The sequence below is a fragment of the Felis catus genome, chromosome A3, assembly GCF_018350175.1.
Source record: "Felis catus isolate Fca126 chromosome A3, F.catus_Fca126_mat1.0, whole genome shotgun sequence".
Lineage (NCBI taxonomy): Eukaryota > Metazoa > Chordata > Mammalia > Carnivora > Felidae > Felis > Felis catus.
This window is the reverse complement of record NC_058370.1, coordinates 90211489-90228024: the sequence shown is the minus strand read 5'-3', so window position 1 is coordinate 90228024 and position 16536 is coordinate 90211489. Positions and strand designations below refer to the sequence as shown.

The 16536-nt window shown below is 50.0% G+C and overlaps 1 protein-coding gene across 6 annotated transcripts in view; it reads right to left on the bottom strand.

The window, feature by feature from the left end:
• The window catches only part of TET3 (tet methylcytosine dioxygenase 3), a 106622-nt gene that overhangs the window by 74886 nt on the left and 15200 nt on the right, over window positions 1-16536 (bottom strand). For 4 of the 6 annotated variants that reach the window (XM_019827426.3, XM_019827427.3, XM_023251777.2 and 1 more), the window contains exon 3: window positions 14683-14739. The exons of 1 other annotated variant lie outside the window; for it this stretch is intronic. In XM_019827426.3, coding sequence (XP_019682985.1) covers window positions 14683-14739 — 57 coding nt within the window. Of the gene's footprint in view, window positions 1-14682; window positions 14740-15052; window positions 15197-16536 lie in introns of those variants that run through there. One more of the 6 variants, XM_045054420.1, reaches the window with a different exon arrangement.

Here is a 16536-nt window from a genome sequence, read left to right as displayed (position 1 = left end):
TCAACTGGTTTAGAAATTGGGTGAACCGAGGGTCTTACAGGTTGTCCGGCAACAGGGTTCTCTTTCCACCCCTCCCCCTGCCGTGTGCGCACACAGGCTTGACCAGTCAACGGTCAGTGCTTCTGCTCTTTAAAGAGGGCAACAAGTGGGCAGGGGTAGGAAAAGGCTTCTCCAACAGGTGAGCTGAAGCCCTGAGGAGCCCTGCGTCGCAGCCTCCCTGCCAGAATGCGCTCTGCTCCGGGAGAAGGCATTTGGAACGGCTCCACGGGTTCACGGAGGTCCATCTGTCAGAGTTTCTGCTCGGCACCCTGAGAAGGCGGCTCCTCCAGAGCTGGCAAAGATGCAACCTGGCTGTCACGAGGGACCCTGGGACCTGGCATGGCACTGGCGGGGCCCGTGATGACCTCCTGCAGCCCTGGGGCTGCTCCCCTGCCCTAGGTAGGCAGTAGGAGAGGGAGTAAGGCACGGGTGGGGTGGGGGCCCAGGGAAGTACATCCCCTCCCTCCTGGACCTCTTGGGCATCCCTTGGTTCCACTGTTTCCCAGGGGACTCTGGCAGAAGAGCCAGAGAAAGCGCTGCTCTCAGCTATGCCGCCTGAACATGAGAGAGGAGAATGAGCACAGACCACTGGCTAAATGCGAACCGTTCACTGCTGCTGCAAACACAACCTGGTGACACACTGAACCAGATGCACCATGGCTGTTACTGAGATTGGGAAACTCACAGCCCACCTCTAACTGGCGTTTCTTTTACATACACAAGCCGAGTTGAGCCCTCCCCCACCTTCTTTTTAGGCAGGGCCAGAGGCAGGAATCTGACAGCAGCAGGGATTCCCACGCCTCCCAGTCTGCAGCCTGATGCCCCGGGGAAGGAGGTTCGCAGGTCCCGGTGGACACAGCCCTTCCTAGGCAGTCAGGCAGCTCCAACTCCATCCTCGTTCTTGGGGCAGCAGAGACCAGGGACCAGCTCCTATGGCACAAGTGCCATGGGGTCAGGACAGAGGGGCTTGCGCTGGCCAGCTCCATCAAGAGCTAGTGCCTCTCTAGGGGCACCTGAGTGGCTCAGTCAGCTAAGTGTCCGAGTCTTGATTTTGGCTCAGGTCATGATCTCACACTTTGTGCGATCGAGCCCCACAGGGGATCTGCACTGACAGCGCAGAGCCTGCTTGAGATTCTGTCGCTCCCTTTCTCTCTGCACCTCCTCCACTCGAGTGTACTCGCATGCACACGTGTGTGCTCTCTCTCTCTCAAAAAGAAATAAACATTAAAAAAAACCTAGTGCCACTCATTCCCCAGTTACAAGTAGAAGCTTAAAATGCAAATGTGATGGGAATGGTTAGCACATTGATAGGCTTTACCTAGAAGATATGTGGTGGAAGTCTTAGACTCTGGAGAACAGTAGGGCAAAGAAGAAAGAAGAAGAACAGTAGGGCAAAGAAGGAGAACAGTAGGGCAAAGAAACAGTAGGGCAAAGAAGCTTCCTCAAGAAAGGAGACCAGGGACACAGAAGTGGAGCCAATTTCACAAGTGGTCTTTATAAGCTCCACTTTCAGCCTCCATGAATCTCCATCCCCAAAGAGCAGCCGCAGGTAAGTCTGTGTTTTATGCTACCTTCAGGTGTCTGGGAACCGAGGAGGCAAGTCTCCCTACTAGTTAGTACTAATGAGAGTTAATGACAAGTGGGCTGTTGGTCTCAGGGTAATTATAAGGTGTGGGTTCACAGGACTCCTCCCTAATGTCTGCCTGTGGGAAAACAGCCCAGGACCTTCTTTTTGCCGTGGGGATCAGACAGGTGCCCCATCTCTGTTATCCAGCTCACAGCCTCCAGGCTTGCAGCCAGGGCTGCTTTAGATTCTGCTCCTCAGACTGGCCCAGGTTGTCACACTTTGAGGAGGTGAAGCTCATTGCCTCTCTCATCAATTTGGTTCTACAGCCTTCATTAAAAGGATTTACTGCATGCTAGGCTTTGTGCCAGGTACTGGGAAACGAAATCGAGTAAGAAGAGCACCTCACCACAGAAACTCATACGAGGCCCTAAAGTACTGTTGCAGAGGTACCAACTTCGTGCATGGGGAATGGGGTAATGAGGGAATGAGGGGCTGCTGGCGCCCAGGGAGTGGGAGTGTTAGGGACCGTATCACAGAGCAGGGGACAAAAACCAGAACATTTCCACTATGTAATGTGTAACACAGGGGCACCTGGCTGGCTCAGTCGGAGGAGCATGCGACTCTTGATCTCAGGAATGTGAGTTCAAGCCCCATGCTGGGAGTAGAGATTACTCAACTAAATAAAAAAAATTTTAAGAGTGTAATAGAAAAAGTCTCATTCAGTACAGCAATAACAAGACCTACAACATCCTAGAAATGAACCTAATGAGAAGTGTGTAAGAGCCAAAACTTTAAAACTCAGGTTGACACACAAAAAAGACTAGAATAGATGGAAAGATATACTTCCCATTTCCTGGATACAAAGACTCGTTGTAAAGCTCTCCACTCTCCCCCAAATAACCTATAAATTCCATGTAATTCCAACAGAAAAATCACATTTTTCACAGAACTTGACAAGTTGTTTATAAACTTACTTGGAAAAGGAAATACAAAAGAAAAGCCAAAAAAAAGTGGAAAAAATGAGTTTTGGGTTTTTTTAACCCAACTGTTATATAAAAACTGCAGTAATTAAGACAATAAAATACTGACATAGAATCAGCCAAATACTTCAATGGAACTGAAGAGAGGCCCATGAGTGTGTAAGGTAGAATTATAAACCATTTGGGAAACTGTAAATATTCAATGAATAAACTAGAGATAATAGGCTTTCTGAGAAAAATTCAATCCCTATCTTAAATCATATACAAAAATTAATCTTGAACAAGTGACCAAAAAAACATATGTACAAATAGGTAAATTACCACATCATTTATAATTGCAAAAAAATGGAACCGTACATGTCTATCAATAGGAGTCAATTTAATTACGACAAACCTGTAAAATGAAAGATTCCACAGCCTCTTAAAAGGCTAAAAGAGACATACTGCCATGGAAGGACATCCTTCCATGGTAAAGTAGTAAGCTCAGATACTCCTTCTAAAGTCTAGAAAGATATGTATGAATTATTAATAGAGATTACAATAGGATGGAGAAGAAACAGCAATCTTCAGTTTCTAATTTATATACTTTTATATTATTTGAGTTCATTAAATGGGCATATATTACTTTTACCTAAAGTCCAAAAGTTTATTTTCCATTTGGGAAAAAAAAGAAGGAGTAATATTACTACTGGTTTCTAGGTCGAACTCCATTCCTTCTCTATTCCCAGGCCTTTACTGTTCTCCATGGAGTCAAGATAAAGGATAAGAAAATCTACCCCCAAGGTGTTGCACAGTCACCCTTGAGTGTAACCCCTGGGCCAAATCATTTCTCTGCTGGCTTCAACAAGTTCAGGCTGAGGTACAGAGGGCTCCCCACCACACCAGACCCAGCTGGACGTGGAGAGGGGAGGTATGCCTTCCCAGTTGGGATCACTGTTGCCCTACACCCTGAGCTCTTGGGGGGAATACAGAAATGGAGTTTCAGTGGAGCACTGGAGAGTGTCCTCAAGAGATGCCCACGCTGTTCTTCCTAGCACTATGAATCCCTCTTGTACCCTACTGTCCTCTCCATCCTAGTGCAGTTTTCACAGCCTCAGGACATCAACTGGGCCATATCTTCCAGAAGTGCATGAAAGAGGGACAGAGCAAGACTTGAACCTGCAGCCTAGGCCAGCTCGGCTAGGCCAGGAGTTTGGGTCAAAGTTCTACCTTCCTCCCCGAACACTTCACTGTCCTTAGCTTCTAGCTTCATCTTCTCTGATGCTAATGCAAGAGGCTTTTCTAAATACTACTAAAACTTCTATACGGGCCCAGGATATGCTCTGATGCCAGGCAGTAAGTTCAAATTGGTTTTGCTTAGGTTAAAAAAATTTTTTTTCCTACAGGTCTGGCTGCTAAGCTGGTAAACTATTATTACTAGGTGCCCAGTAATGGAGACAAAGCCCCTGAAAGTAATCAAGTGCATTGTCTGGCCCTGCCATTGTTCCATGTACAGTGATGCTCCCTTGTTGGAAGGAAAGGGAGCCAGGCTGCATCAGGACTTGGTCTTCTCACACTGGGTGTGCCATCAGCATCTCCCCAAGAGCACTAGCACACATGAAATATAAAAACCTGCAGAAAAGGCCAGTAGAACTTAGAGGGAAAAGTCATATTTTTAAATGTGTCTGTGATTTAAAAAAAAAAAAAAAAGTAGAAAAAATAGAGCGTCTTACAGATCCAGCGGAGAGCCTAAAAAAGCACATACCAAATAAACCTAAGGAAAAGAAGACAACAAAGACCAAAGCAGAAAGTCATCCTTTAGAAAACCAGAAAGCGTAAGTGACAGATCTATGTGCTTTTAAATTACATACAACACTTACAAAGCTAAGAAAGAAAAGAGAAAATATACAATGTTAGAAATTAAGAAAGCAAAAAAAAAAAAAAATCACACTGAGGGAACTGAAAAGCAACAGTTGCATACACATTATGCTATTAAATTTGAAAATATTTCACTTTCATGGAAAACACAAAGTGAACGTTTTATACCAATAGCCATGGCAAGGGGTGGGGGTCACAAAGATGCAAAGACCCACCCTTCAAAAAAGGTACCAGGCTCAGATGGTTTCATCAAATCCTTAAGGAATGAAATTACTATTTAAACTGTATTATTTAAACGGTTCTAGAGCACAAAGAGAAAGTTTCACAATCCATTATATGAAGTTGCTATTACTCGAATACCACCATCTGACAATGAAAACACGAAAGGTAAATTATAGGTCAATCTCATTCACAAAAACAAATGCAAAACTCCCACACTGATAAATCAAATCAAACAGCATGCTAAAATAAATACCCCATTACCAAGTATGGATTATTCAAGGAATGTAAAAATTGTGCAATATTAAGAAATGCGTTAACACAATTCATCCTATTAACAGGCAAAGGAGAAATATTTCACCTTCAAACCATGTTCAATATACTTGACGAAATGAAACATCCACTACTAATAGGGGAAAACTTCTTAAAATGGAATGAGAGAGGAGTTGACACAAAGACCTCAAACAATCAGCAATACCACGCTTTATGGGTAACACACTACAGACATTCACATTAGAGTGAAAAGGGAAAAAAAATCACTAAGGATCACAATGGCCTCTGCTCACTAAATATTTGCCAAATGAATTTAACATGGAAGGACAGTCTTAGGAAAGAGGCAGTAGTCTACTGACAATGGAATCAGCTCTGAAGTCAGACATCTCTGGCCTCAATTTCAGCTCTACCCCCTCGGGAAACCTCAGTCCTCGGTCACACTACTGGCCTGAATCTCAGTTTTCTTATCTGAAAGTTGGAGCTACTACCACCTGCCTTGGAGTTGTCCACAAAACTGTGAAAACTTTGCCCCATGTACCACACACATGATAAGCACTCAACAGACAGCATTACAGCTAGTTATTAACATAAAGTGGGCAATAATGCAGTAGGACTCCATTTTCATAAACAACACAAAACAAGTAGTTCACTCTTGAACAACTTGAGGTTAGGGGCACTGACCCCCATGCAGCTGAAAATCTGCATATGGCTTCTGACTCCCCAAAAAGTGAACTACTAATAGCCTACTGTGGACAGGAAGCCTTACTGATAACATAAACACTTGATTACCACGTAGTTTATATGTTATATATATGACATACCATGCACTTATAATAAAGCTGGAGAAAACATTATTACAAAAATCATAAGGAGGGGCCCCGGGTGGCTCAGTCGGTTAAGCATCCGAATTCAGCTCAGGTCATGATCTCATGGTTCATGAGTCTGAACCTCACATTGGGCTCTGTGCTGACAGCACAGAGGATCCTCTGTCCCCCCTCTCGCTGCCCCTCCCCCCGTTCATGTGCTCCCTCTCAAAAATAAACATTAAAAAAAAGAAAATCATAAGGAAAACATTTACAGTACCATGCTGTATTTACTGGGGAAAAAAACATATAAGTCCACATATAAGTGGACCCACACAGTTCAAACCCATCTTGTTCAAGGGTCAAGTATGTGCACAAAGTCTGGAGGAACACTAGTCAACAGTGGTTAACTGGGTTGTGAAATTATGGGCAAATTCCCCTCCTGTGTATTTTCTTTTTTTTTTTAATTTTTGATGTTTACTTATTTATTTTGAAAGAGAGCACACGTGCACACACATGCCCATGAGTTGGGGAGAAGCAGAGAAAGAGAGGGAGAGAATTCCAAGCAGGCTCCACGTTCAGTGCAGAGCCTGAGGCAGGGCTTGATCCCATGTCCCATGAGATTATGACCTGGGCCAAAATCAAGGATCGCTTAACCAATTGAACCACCCAGGTGCCCCATGCCTATTTCTATTTTCTAATTTCTCCAAAGAACGTGTATTATCTGTAAAACAAAAAAGAGAGAACAAAAAGCCAAACAACGATAACAGATTTTTGGATTTAGCCAAGATTAAGGACTGGCAAGCCTAAAGGCTAAGGTGGAAAAGGAACTAAAGGTGATAGGGGGAGTAACACAGGGGAGGGGCTGGCAGGCTTCCTCTGCCCTGGGTCCTATCATCAGGAAACCCGCTCGGTTTCAGGAGCACCCACACAGGCATGGAACGATGCTCCTGGCAGAGGACGAGCTGAAGCCCTCCAGGCCCAAGGCCAGCACACCGTGCTGTACCATGCATATCCTGACCTGACTTTGCGCAACAACACAGAAATTCTGGGTGGTGGGAATGGAGTGAAAGTACTCATTTCTTAAGCCAGATGCTGGTTTTACAGGTGTCTTTACCTTGTGAAAATTCACCAAACTGCATACAGTGTGTACCCTTTCATGTGTATGCTATACTTCAATAAATTTTTTTTTTCATTAAAAACTGAGAGGAGAATACTCTGTTTCTATCATCTGCCACAGAGTCTCCCTCTTAAATTCTGGTTTTAATAAATATGAACTCATGGATCAGTTTCATGGAACAGAACATTTAATCCAGTATTTTGTCTGACATGTCTCGTCTTAATCTTTCCAGACTCTATTGATTACTACTAAAATTAGCAATGAACAAGAAAAAAATTCTGGGGCAGTATGGGAGACACAAGAAAAGCCAAACAGGATGAGGGCAGTGGCTTTCACCCTGGACACACATCTGAATCACCTGAGGAGTCCTGAAAAATGCTGGTGCCTGGGCTCTACTCCACACTAATCACATCAGACTCTCAGGGGCTGGGGTCCAGGCATTGATACTCCTTGTTTTAAAGTTCCCCTGATGATTCTAATACTCAGTAGTGCTGAGAAACACTAAACTAGCTGAAGCAGAGGGACTGGACACTCTCTCAGCAAGTTTAAGCGTGGTCCCTGTTTGTCCTGGTGGAGGCTATGAGGGGAGTGGGAGCAAGTGTTTAGGGGCTGAAGTGCCCTGGCACCCTCCCAGGTCCTCCTCCACATCCCAGTTCCCCCAGACCTCAGACAGAGACCAGTGGGGAACAATGCCCCCATGTGAAGGAGGCAGCCTCTGAAGAGTGGGGGAGGAGCTTCCCAAGGGTTGGACGGTTGGACACAGAACCCTGGGTTCTGGCCCCCAGCCGAGTGTTCAGAGGGCCCTGGACCACTTGCCAGTACAGCCCCAAGACATGTACCACTGCAACCACACAACCCCAGAGCTAAGCCCTAACTACTACCCAGGGTCCAAATGACACCACTGGGAACCCACAGCTGGAAAACAGGAAACCGAGGAAAAATAACAATTAGAAGAAAGGCCACAGGGCAGAGGTCAGCATATAGCTCAACCATCACATAGGACCTGGCTCTAGGACAAGTGGCAGGGCCAATGAGGAGGGGATGCCCCAGGGCCAACCTGCCCAGAGTTTCCAACACTAACCTCTGGGGCCCCCATATCACCCTCATGTTGCAAGCACCCTACCTAAATGTGTGAGAGGAACACACATGTCTGACCCTAGCAGACAGCTATCTTGGCCCAGCAGACCCACAGCATTTTATAAGTTCCTAGATAAAACCAGGATGTAAGGAGTCCCTGGCCCATACCACACTAAGCAGCCCCCTCAAAGGCCCTCTCTTCTCAGTCTAGAACTTAGGGATGAGCTCAAACCACAAAGAGCGAGACTGTGGGTGGGCTGAAGCCATGAACAGTGTTCTAGGATGGAGAACACAGCAGGGGAAGAGAAAGGGATGTGTTGCCCCAAGAAGAACAGAATGGGCATCTCTAGGGCACAGCCTCCCCCGCTCCACTGAAAATCCATCTCTGTGTGCCCACGAGACCTCTGGGTATAGGGCGACAAAGATTCCACTTGGGAAGGGAGTCTCTCCTCTCTGGATCCAGCAGAGCCTGGTGGTCAGAGGGAGCTCCCTGTACCCAGCCTGAACTTGTTCAAGTCAGCAGAGAAATGATCTGGCCCAGGAGACCTGGGCCTTGTCCCACATTCAAGGACGAAGGTAGAGCAGAGAGTCTGTCTGGGGATGCAGAGAAGACTCTCAGCCCAGCACCATTCCAGGGTCTCTGCCTCTGGCAGAGTTACTAACCTCCCCCCACCCCCCACCCCCCTGGCCCTAGTTCTTCCACCTTATGCAGAGAAGCCAGCAGGAATCAGGGATGGAAACTTCCTAAGGTATAGGACAGTGGATGGGCAGAAACAGCTCCTTCTGTCTAGCAGGGCTGGGAACCAAGGCCCACAGGCTAAAAGAGCAGAGAAGAACGTTGGGAAGGAGACATGGGTGCATGCTGAAGAAGATGCAAAGCAGGAAAACTCAGTCAACAGGACAGGGAGTTTAGGAGCTCACTGTCAGGGACAAGTTGCAAACCCTTTCAATGTCTTTGTTCCCCTGGCAAAGCCCATGAGGTTAGGATTACATGTGAAAAATGCTTGGAGGCGGGGTTGAGAAATCCAATTACTTAAGCACCAAGGGCATAAGAGTTCCAGGCCACAGAGGTAACCAGGATTTGCTCAGACCCTAATCTTACTGTCCTTAGAATGTTTGCCTCTTAAGGAATATTTCTGTGGCAAGACAGTGTTCCCTATACCTTAGCCCCTGCCCCCGCTTTCCTCTAGGATGAGGCAGCCAGGGTAGTAGGAAATCAATTAAAAAATTTTTTTTGTCTAGCCTTCAGCATCCTAAATGGAGAGGCCAAACATCCTCAGCAGAGAAGTAAAACAAACTTTGCAGAGCATGCAGGGGGGAGATGGGATAAACTAGGAGGGAGAGACCCAAACTCATGCAATCAAAAATGCTGGGATGTCTGTCCTTACAGGAAATCAGGGCAGAACTTGTGATCAGCCCTCAGATGAAAAGGGCTCCACTTCTGGATGACTGGGAGCCACCACATGGAAAAAGCTCAAAAGGCAAGGTGCCTTGCCTGAAGCGATGGACCTTTAGTGTCTCACAGGGCACGAGTCAGCTCTGGCATCTACAGGAAACCTGGCCTCCCCTTAACATTCTCTTCCTTCAAGGCATGGAGTACAGGCACACATGCACGCGCACACTCTTACCCCTTCAGGGGGCTCCACAGGTTCTGACACTTCTCCATCAGAATCTGAGACATGCAGAGAAGAAAGGGCAAACAGGAAGCATCCTTATCTACAGAAGCTGGAGAGGCAAGTAAATCTTTCGAGGTACTCAGGAAGAATCTCTGGGATAGCAAGATCTTTATTCTTCCAAGAATCCTCCAGATGAACAGTACTGAAAAGAGGGGAAGTCATGTCCAGAAAGGAGCGGGGAGAGAGGGTCAAAACAGAGACCCTCTGCTCTCTCAGAAGCAAAGTTGAGAAGTAATGCAGTTCAGGGTATGGCCCGTAAACTGTTTATCACTAGTCCACAACTCCTAAAGCCATCATAGCGATATGAACCTGCCGCAACATGCAAGAGCATGTCCACTGGACACACCCCATCCAGTGGCTCACAGACCAATCCGAATGGTGAACTCCCAAGGTGAGCCATGCCTGGCACAAGCTGCAAACTCCTTGTACAAAGTAGGACCATGTTTCCATTTGCAACATTTTGGGTGTTAAGAAAAAAAGAAAACTGGCACTTTGTGCCACACTGAGTTTGAGAAAAACTAACTTTGGGTAACCCCTTCATTTCACAAAGAAAATGGAAGTCCAAGGACACTAAGTACCCCCAAGCTAAATTACAGCACCCAGACACCAGAGCAGCGTTGGGAAGAGAGAGGAGAAGAAACCAGACAACTGCACTTCTCAGCTTCCTCTTCGCAGCCAGTGGTCTCCATGGGAACCCCAATGCAGGAAGGGCTGCAGGACCCACGTACTCCCACTGAGTAGGGGGCAATTCAGGGTTCAAGGCAGAATGTGCAGACACAGTATTTCGATTCTGCTTTACCTGAATCTCAAACCCAACACATCCATACCCAACGCTTTCCTTTCAAAACTAAGCTTTCTTCCCAGCTGTTCAATTCCTGACCCCACTACCCTAATAATCTGTAAGCACCAGATCCTGGAAACACTAACTTACTGAAAACAAGGCTGGTGTGTGGATTCTTCCTGCACAGTCCCTTGAGGTCCACCGAACCAGTATGAAAGCAAACATACAGAGCTAGGAGCTAGGCACAGCTCGGGGTGAAGGGGTTGGTCAGCCACGTGCAAGTTCACAGCCCCAAACACAAAGATCAAAAGCCTTTACTACATAAAAAACAAAACTTGCCAATGCTGGTTTTCCCCCTCAGACTTATGAGTGTTGGTGATTTAGTCAATGTCTCTTGCTTCCAATGATATGGTGAAGATCAAATAATAATTTCTCTCTCTCTTTTTTTTTTTTTTCAGGATCTAGTATTGCACCTAGAACATGGTAAATGCTCATAAACACTGAAAGACAAAGGGAAGAAAAAAGGGAGATAGAGTGAGTGGGGTCACAGTCCTTCCTGGATAGCATGATAATCAATAGATTCTCACCCTCTGAGCCATTCCTGTCCCCTATTTGCCCAAAGGCTTCTTAAACTAACCCCCAAGGAAGTCACCTCCTTCTCAGAAGCTGCACACATGCTGGGAACAAGGGGGAGTCCTCAGCTGACTGCCAGATGCGAGAGTGTGAGAGGAAATGAGGTCAAAAGCCCAAGAGGTCAGGGTGGGAAAAAGAGAACTGGGAGACCCGGAAGCTCAGCCAAACCAAAGCCCCTCCCCATGCTCCCCGCCCCCCACCTCCAGCCAGCCAAACCCCTTGCTAGGGAGGGGATTGGGAGGGGCGGGAGGGGACTTGGCAGGACCACAAAGACCATTTCTAGCAGCTGGAGGGAACCCAGAGCCCAGGCCCCTCCTCAGCAAGCCCAGCAAGAGGGCCACCAGAGCCCTCACTGTGATCCCTGTGCCCTGGCAGGCAGGAAGGCTCTCCCTCCGGCTCACTCACACATCTATCCTGCAATGTCCTCTCCCTTCCCAGGACATTCAAAAGTGGTTGGGGTCACTAAGGAGGTGGGGCTCTGAGACTCTAACTGCAGTCCTTATCACGTGGGGCGGGGGAAGCCCTCACTCTCTCCATTCTCAAACTCCACACTCTGAAGTCCTCTGTGCTCCATTCGCTTCCTGAACTCGCCTACTTCTGTATCTCCCCAAGTTCACTGCTGCTTGTAAACTTACCTGGGGGGGGGGGGGGGAGTTTCCACTAGACGCTCACAAGTGGCTGGAGAATAGGAAGAGCAGGCAAGAAAGATCTAGTACGAATCACCCACGGTGTGTGGATCACAAATCCTCAACAAAGGGGGATTTCTGCAGTGGTCCAAAGGACAGACAGAAGGCAGAGATCCCGGGCATAGTCCCAAAATAGTTTCCAGACATCCTCAGCCAGTTGAGGATTCCCATGGGGCAGAGCGTGGGAGCAGCGTGGGAGCCCGAAAGCAGGGTGGCCTGGAGCTCTCGGCACTGGGCACTCACTCCTATCCAGGCTGCCAAGAAGGAGGTGGTGGCAACAGTGTGTGCTGTGGCATGTTCCTCGGGATATCATGGGCACACACATAACACACTAGCCAGTTAAATGACAAACTGCGTTTATCAAGCTCAACTCTATGCCTGTGCGAGGCATCACTTACGCACACCCTACATCATGGATATTCCTGAAACTCTGGCGGGACTGAACACACAGCAGACGAGCACATTCCCACCTCCTGCTGCATACCATTCACCCATGAAGTTTACCTATCTCACACCCGTACTATGGGAGCACAGACTCTGACATGTGACACCCCCTCGTCCCATGTCCCAGAGTCTTGGCCTGAACTCAGAATGAGCTCACACACCAGACACATCTTCCTACACCACGACCTGCTGAGGGAAGAGGATCTGATAAGACTGCCTCATCTGGGTATGTGGGACCTCACCCAACTCGCCACCTAAGAAAACTCCATGTGGGGGAAAGGCAGCACCAGGAAAGGGGCTGGCAGGGGGGTGGTCAGATCTGAGTGCTTTCTGGCAATGCCCAAGCCGAGCCAAGAGGAGGCTAGGATTCTCAGACAGACGACTCAACAATAAAAACAAGCACAGACACAATCTCAGAACTTTAAAAACCAAGCCAGCTCAGGCCCTGCTCTGAGAAGAGGGAAGGAGGAAGACGTGTTTGAAAGGCTTCCTCTACTTTTGCAAGTAGCCTCTGCCGCATGCCCACAACACCAAAGGTTGAGGTATTAGGCTGGGAGCTTCCAGCAGCACTGCAGGGCCAGCAGAATGCAGGCAGGGAGAAACGGAGAACACACTTGGAAAGAGCTGAAGAGAAGCCATCGCTAGGCAGGAGGGGGGTGCTTTGGGGAGTAAACAAACCTGCCAGCAGTCCTTCCTCCCAGCAGAGAGGGAAGCTCTGGCTGACAAGGCCGGAGACACAGAGGAAGGAGGGAGCTGCCCCCTGCCCTGAGCCCATCTGTCCTCATCCCCTTGTCCTGTTTTCCCCAGGGTGGGGGGAAGAACAGGTGCACTCCATGATCTCTGTGCCCACAGCCCTCAATAGGACACACGGTGATTACAGCTCCCCCAGTCAGCAGTGGGAGGCCAGGGAAGGAAGCGGAGGTGGAACCGGGGGTTCTGCTCCGGAGAAGAGAGCGAGTGAGCTCACAGCTCTCTCCTCCCCACCCACAGCACCGCCAGTATCAACCACCCTCTGCTTGCCTCAGGGGCCGCCCACTACTCCCAGCCTCACCAAGACGTGCCCAGCTCCCCAGGGGAGCTAATGCCACCTGGCTCTTCTTCTTCCCCCAGAACAGGTTTCAGAAGCAAAATTTATGCCCTCCCCTAAGCACTTCCTTGCCTCAAGTTCCTTGGGAGGAGTCCAGGGAACCACCCTGGCTCCTGATCCACCCGGCAGCCTCACCCAGGAGCCCCCATCCCACGTGGGGAAGCAGAGCCCCTCCCTGCCAGCGTCCCACCCAGGCAGTGAGGCGGCAGGGTGCCACTTCCAGCACCTCCACAGAGCTTCCCACAGCTTTCCCAGGAAGTGGGAGGAGGATTTCCAGGGACCAAAGTCTAAAAGCGTCCAGGGACTACAGCAGCTCGCCTACCTGCTACCCAAGCAACCTGATTCCCCCAGCTCCCCACAGGCTCCATGGGCCAAAGGGGAAAGAAGAGCTGAGCCAGGGGCAGGGACAGGCTCCCTCCCTCCCAGGAGAAGTCCCCTCCGTACTGCCCCTGCCCAGCACTCCTTCCCCAGCCTCTCTGCTTGGACTTGAGAGGCAGCCACATGAAACTGCCTCCTGCTCAGTTTTCTCCACCCTGGGCCAGCAGAGGATACTGCTGAGTAATCCCAAACACTCAGCGGGTCCCTGGCCCTGAAAAGAGGGGCAAAGCCCAGGGAAACCTACTGATCCTGGTCCTTGCCAATCTGAGAGGAACATCTGTATTCCCTAGTAATGGCTGATACCCCCACCAGATTCTGCCCTGCCCCAAATACCCGAGTCCTGGCCCTCAGGCGATCACATGGAGAAGCTCAATGCCCCCTTCTCTGCTTCCCACGCACCTGGTAACATTCCCTTCCCAGTCCCCCAGACACCAATCTGCACAGAGTAACAGCCGCCCGCCGGATTCCCAGTCATGATATTGCATCAGCCCCCACCCTACCCAAAATATCCTCACCCCCACCACCTCCTCTCATCTCCAGCCATCTCCATGGTGACAGCAGCATGACTAATGACACCCTATCAGCTTCAGACACAGAAGCACAATCCCCCCTCCCCCTGAACTCCCCCCCCCCCCCCCAGGGATTTCTGCAGGTTGGATGCTAACCAACCCAGCAGTGCCAGGGACATTCTCTAGAGATTTCCAGAGGCCAGGGTGGGGAGTGGGTTGCATGTCTTAAAAAAAAAAAAAAAAAAAAAAAAACAGTTCAACAAACCCAATCCCAACTGCACCCAAACCATCCAGCTGAGAAAGCAAAAAGAATCCAAACAAAACCCACACAGGCCTGAGAATTCATTGGTCGCCCACACCCCCGCCACCCCTCCCCCTCAGCTGCTGCTACACACACAGTGGGAGATTAAGGGATCACCAGAGGAGACCCTTTATTTTTATCCAATCCAGTCAAACACTTCACCCCCACCACACACACACACACACACACACACACACACACACACGCACGCGTGTGTGTGCGCGCGCGCGCGCACGCACACACACAAGGTACCTTGACAGCAGCCCCTTGTCCCCACGGCCCGGCTCCTTCACCAGCCTTTATTTCCACCTGCAAAAGAAGCCAGAGAGACTGATGAGCCCGGCTGACACCAGCAAAGAAGCAAAGTCCTTCTGCTGCACACCCCCAGCACCACTGCAGGGGAAGGAGGAGAATGGGAGGGAGGGGGCCTCGGAAAGAAAGGATAGCAGGGACCATCTTCCTGCCTCCAGCTGCCGCCCAGACTCTCGGTGGATCTGCTCATTCGCCTTCCTGTGTTTTTGTTTTCATTTCTCCTCTTTCCACCCTCCAGAGATCCAGGAGGGCACTGCCCCTCCTCCTGCGTCCTGTCTGGCCTCGTCCCTCCCCGCCCTGCCCGCTCTACCTCGGCCGGCCTCCTCTGGTGCATCGGCCGGCGGGCCTCCCATTATCCCCGCCGGAGCACACGGAGGGAGGCACTGCAGAGGAGGCGGCGGCCAGCTGCCGGCTTGGCTCCCCTCCCCGCCGCCGGCGAGGCTTGTGTGGAGGGGGCGGCGCGCTCGCCAGCCAATCCCCGTGGCCCGCCGGGCGGGGGCAGGGCCGCCGGGGGCTGGACCTGCCCAGCCGGGAGGCGGGGGCGCCGCCAAGGGTGCCGCGGAGCTGCGCTGGCTGCTGCCCAGGCCTGCCGCCGCCGCTCCCAGGCCTGCCGGGGATCCCGGGGCACCCCACTTCCTCCCGAGTAGGGGACCCTGAAGGTAATACCCAGGGCGTCTCCTGCATCTCCGGGGTCAGAGATAACAGACTGCGCCTGAGGTCGAGCTGGGGCGGACTGGTGGGATTCCCCCTCCAGCCACTCTCTAAGCCCAGGAACACTAGCACACTGCCTCATCCCGGCGGCAGCCAGGCCGGTGCCAGGTGCTAGGAGAAGAGAGCCGGAGGAGTGACAGCCTCTGCAATCTTCCAAGAAGAAGAAGAAAGCCTTGGCACTATGAACCTTTACCCCATTTTTGCAGATGAGGAAACAAGGCAAGGCAAGTAAAGGAACTTACCCAAGGTGACAATAGCTAGAACACAGCAGGGTTGGGACTCCAAGCCAGGTTCATCTGGCTCTAAAGACCAGACTCTTAACCCTTAAAAACAGTCCTGCTCCTCCCTCCCTCTAGCGCCCACCTCAGAAAATAGACTTCTTGAAGCCCACCCACACTGCCTGTGGCTCAGACTCATGGAGTCAGCCTTGCCCTCCCCATACACACCAACACCCACAGCTCACCCTAGATCACTCATCCCTCATGCCTGAACATACCCCACCCCATCCAGACAGCCTCCTCCACCACTACCACCAGTAGGATGTTTCCTCCTCTCTCAGAAAGGTCATGGATGAAGGTGGCCCTCCAGGCCCCAGAGCCTCCCCAGACCTCAGGACTTTCTATCCCCAGAAAAGGCTGAGGAGGGGAGGTGACCCAGACCCAAAAAACTCTGGCCTCCAGTTCCTGGACTCTGAGCCTTTGAAGCCTACAACACCCTGGAGACTAAAAGGGCAGCAGGAGAACAGAATGGGGAGAGCAAAGTCTTACAAACCACTCCTGGATTTAATTTCCTGGGTATCCCTGAGCACACCCTGCTTCACCCTATCTCCTCCCTGTAGCTGAACACCCCAAAGTTTCCACCTCCTGGGAAGGGGACTGCCACAGACTCTGGTGCTCACACATCTGGTTCGATTCCCAGCTCCATCACGACCTAGCTGCAGCACCTTGGTGGTGTTACTTTACCTGTCTTAGCCTCACTTTGCTCTTCTGTAAAATGGAACTACAAACAGTAGCTAACTCATGCGCAGCCAGGAGGATTCTATGAAGAAATGCAGCTGCTACTTCTTGAGAATCTTACAGATGA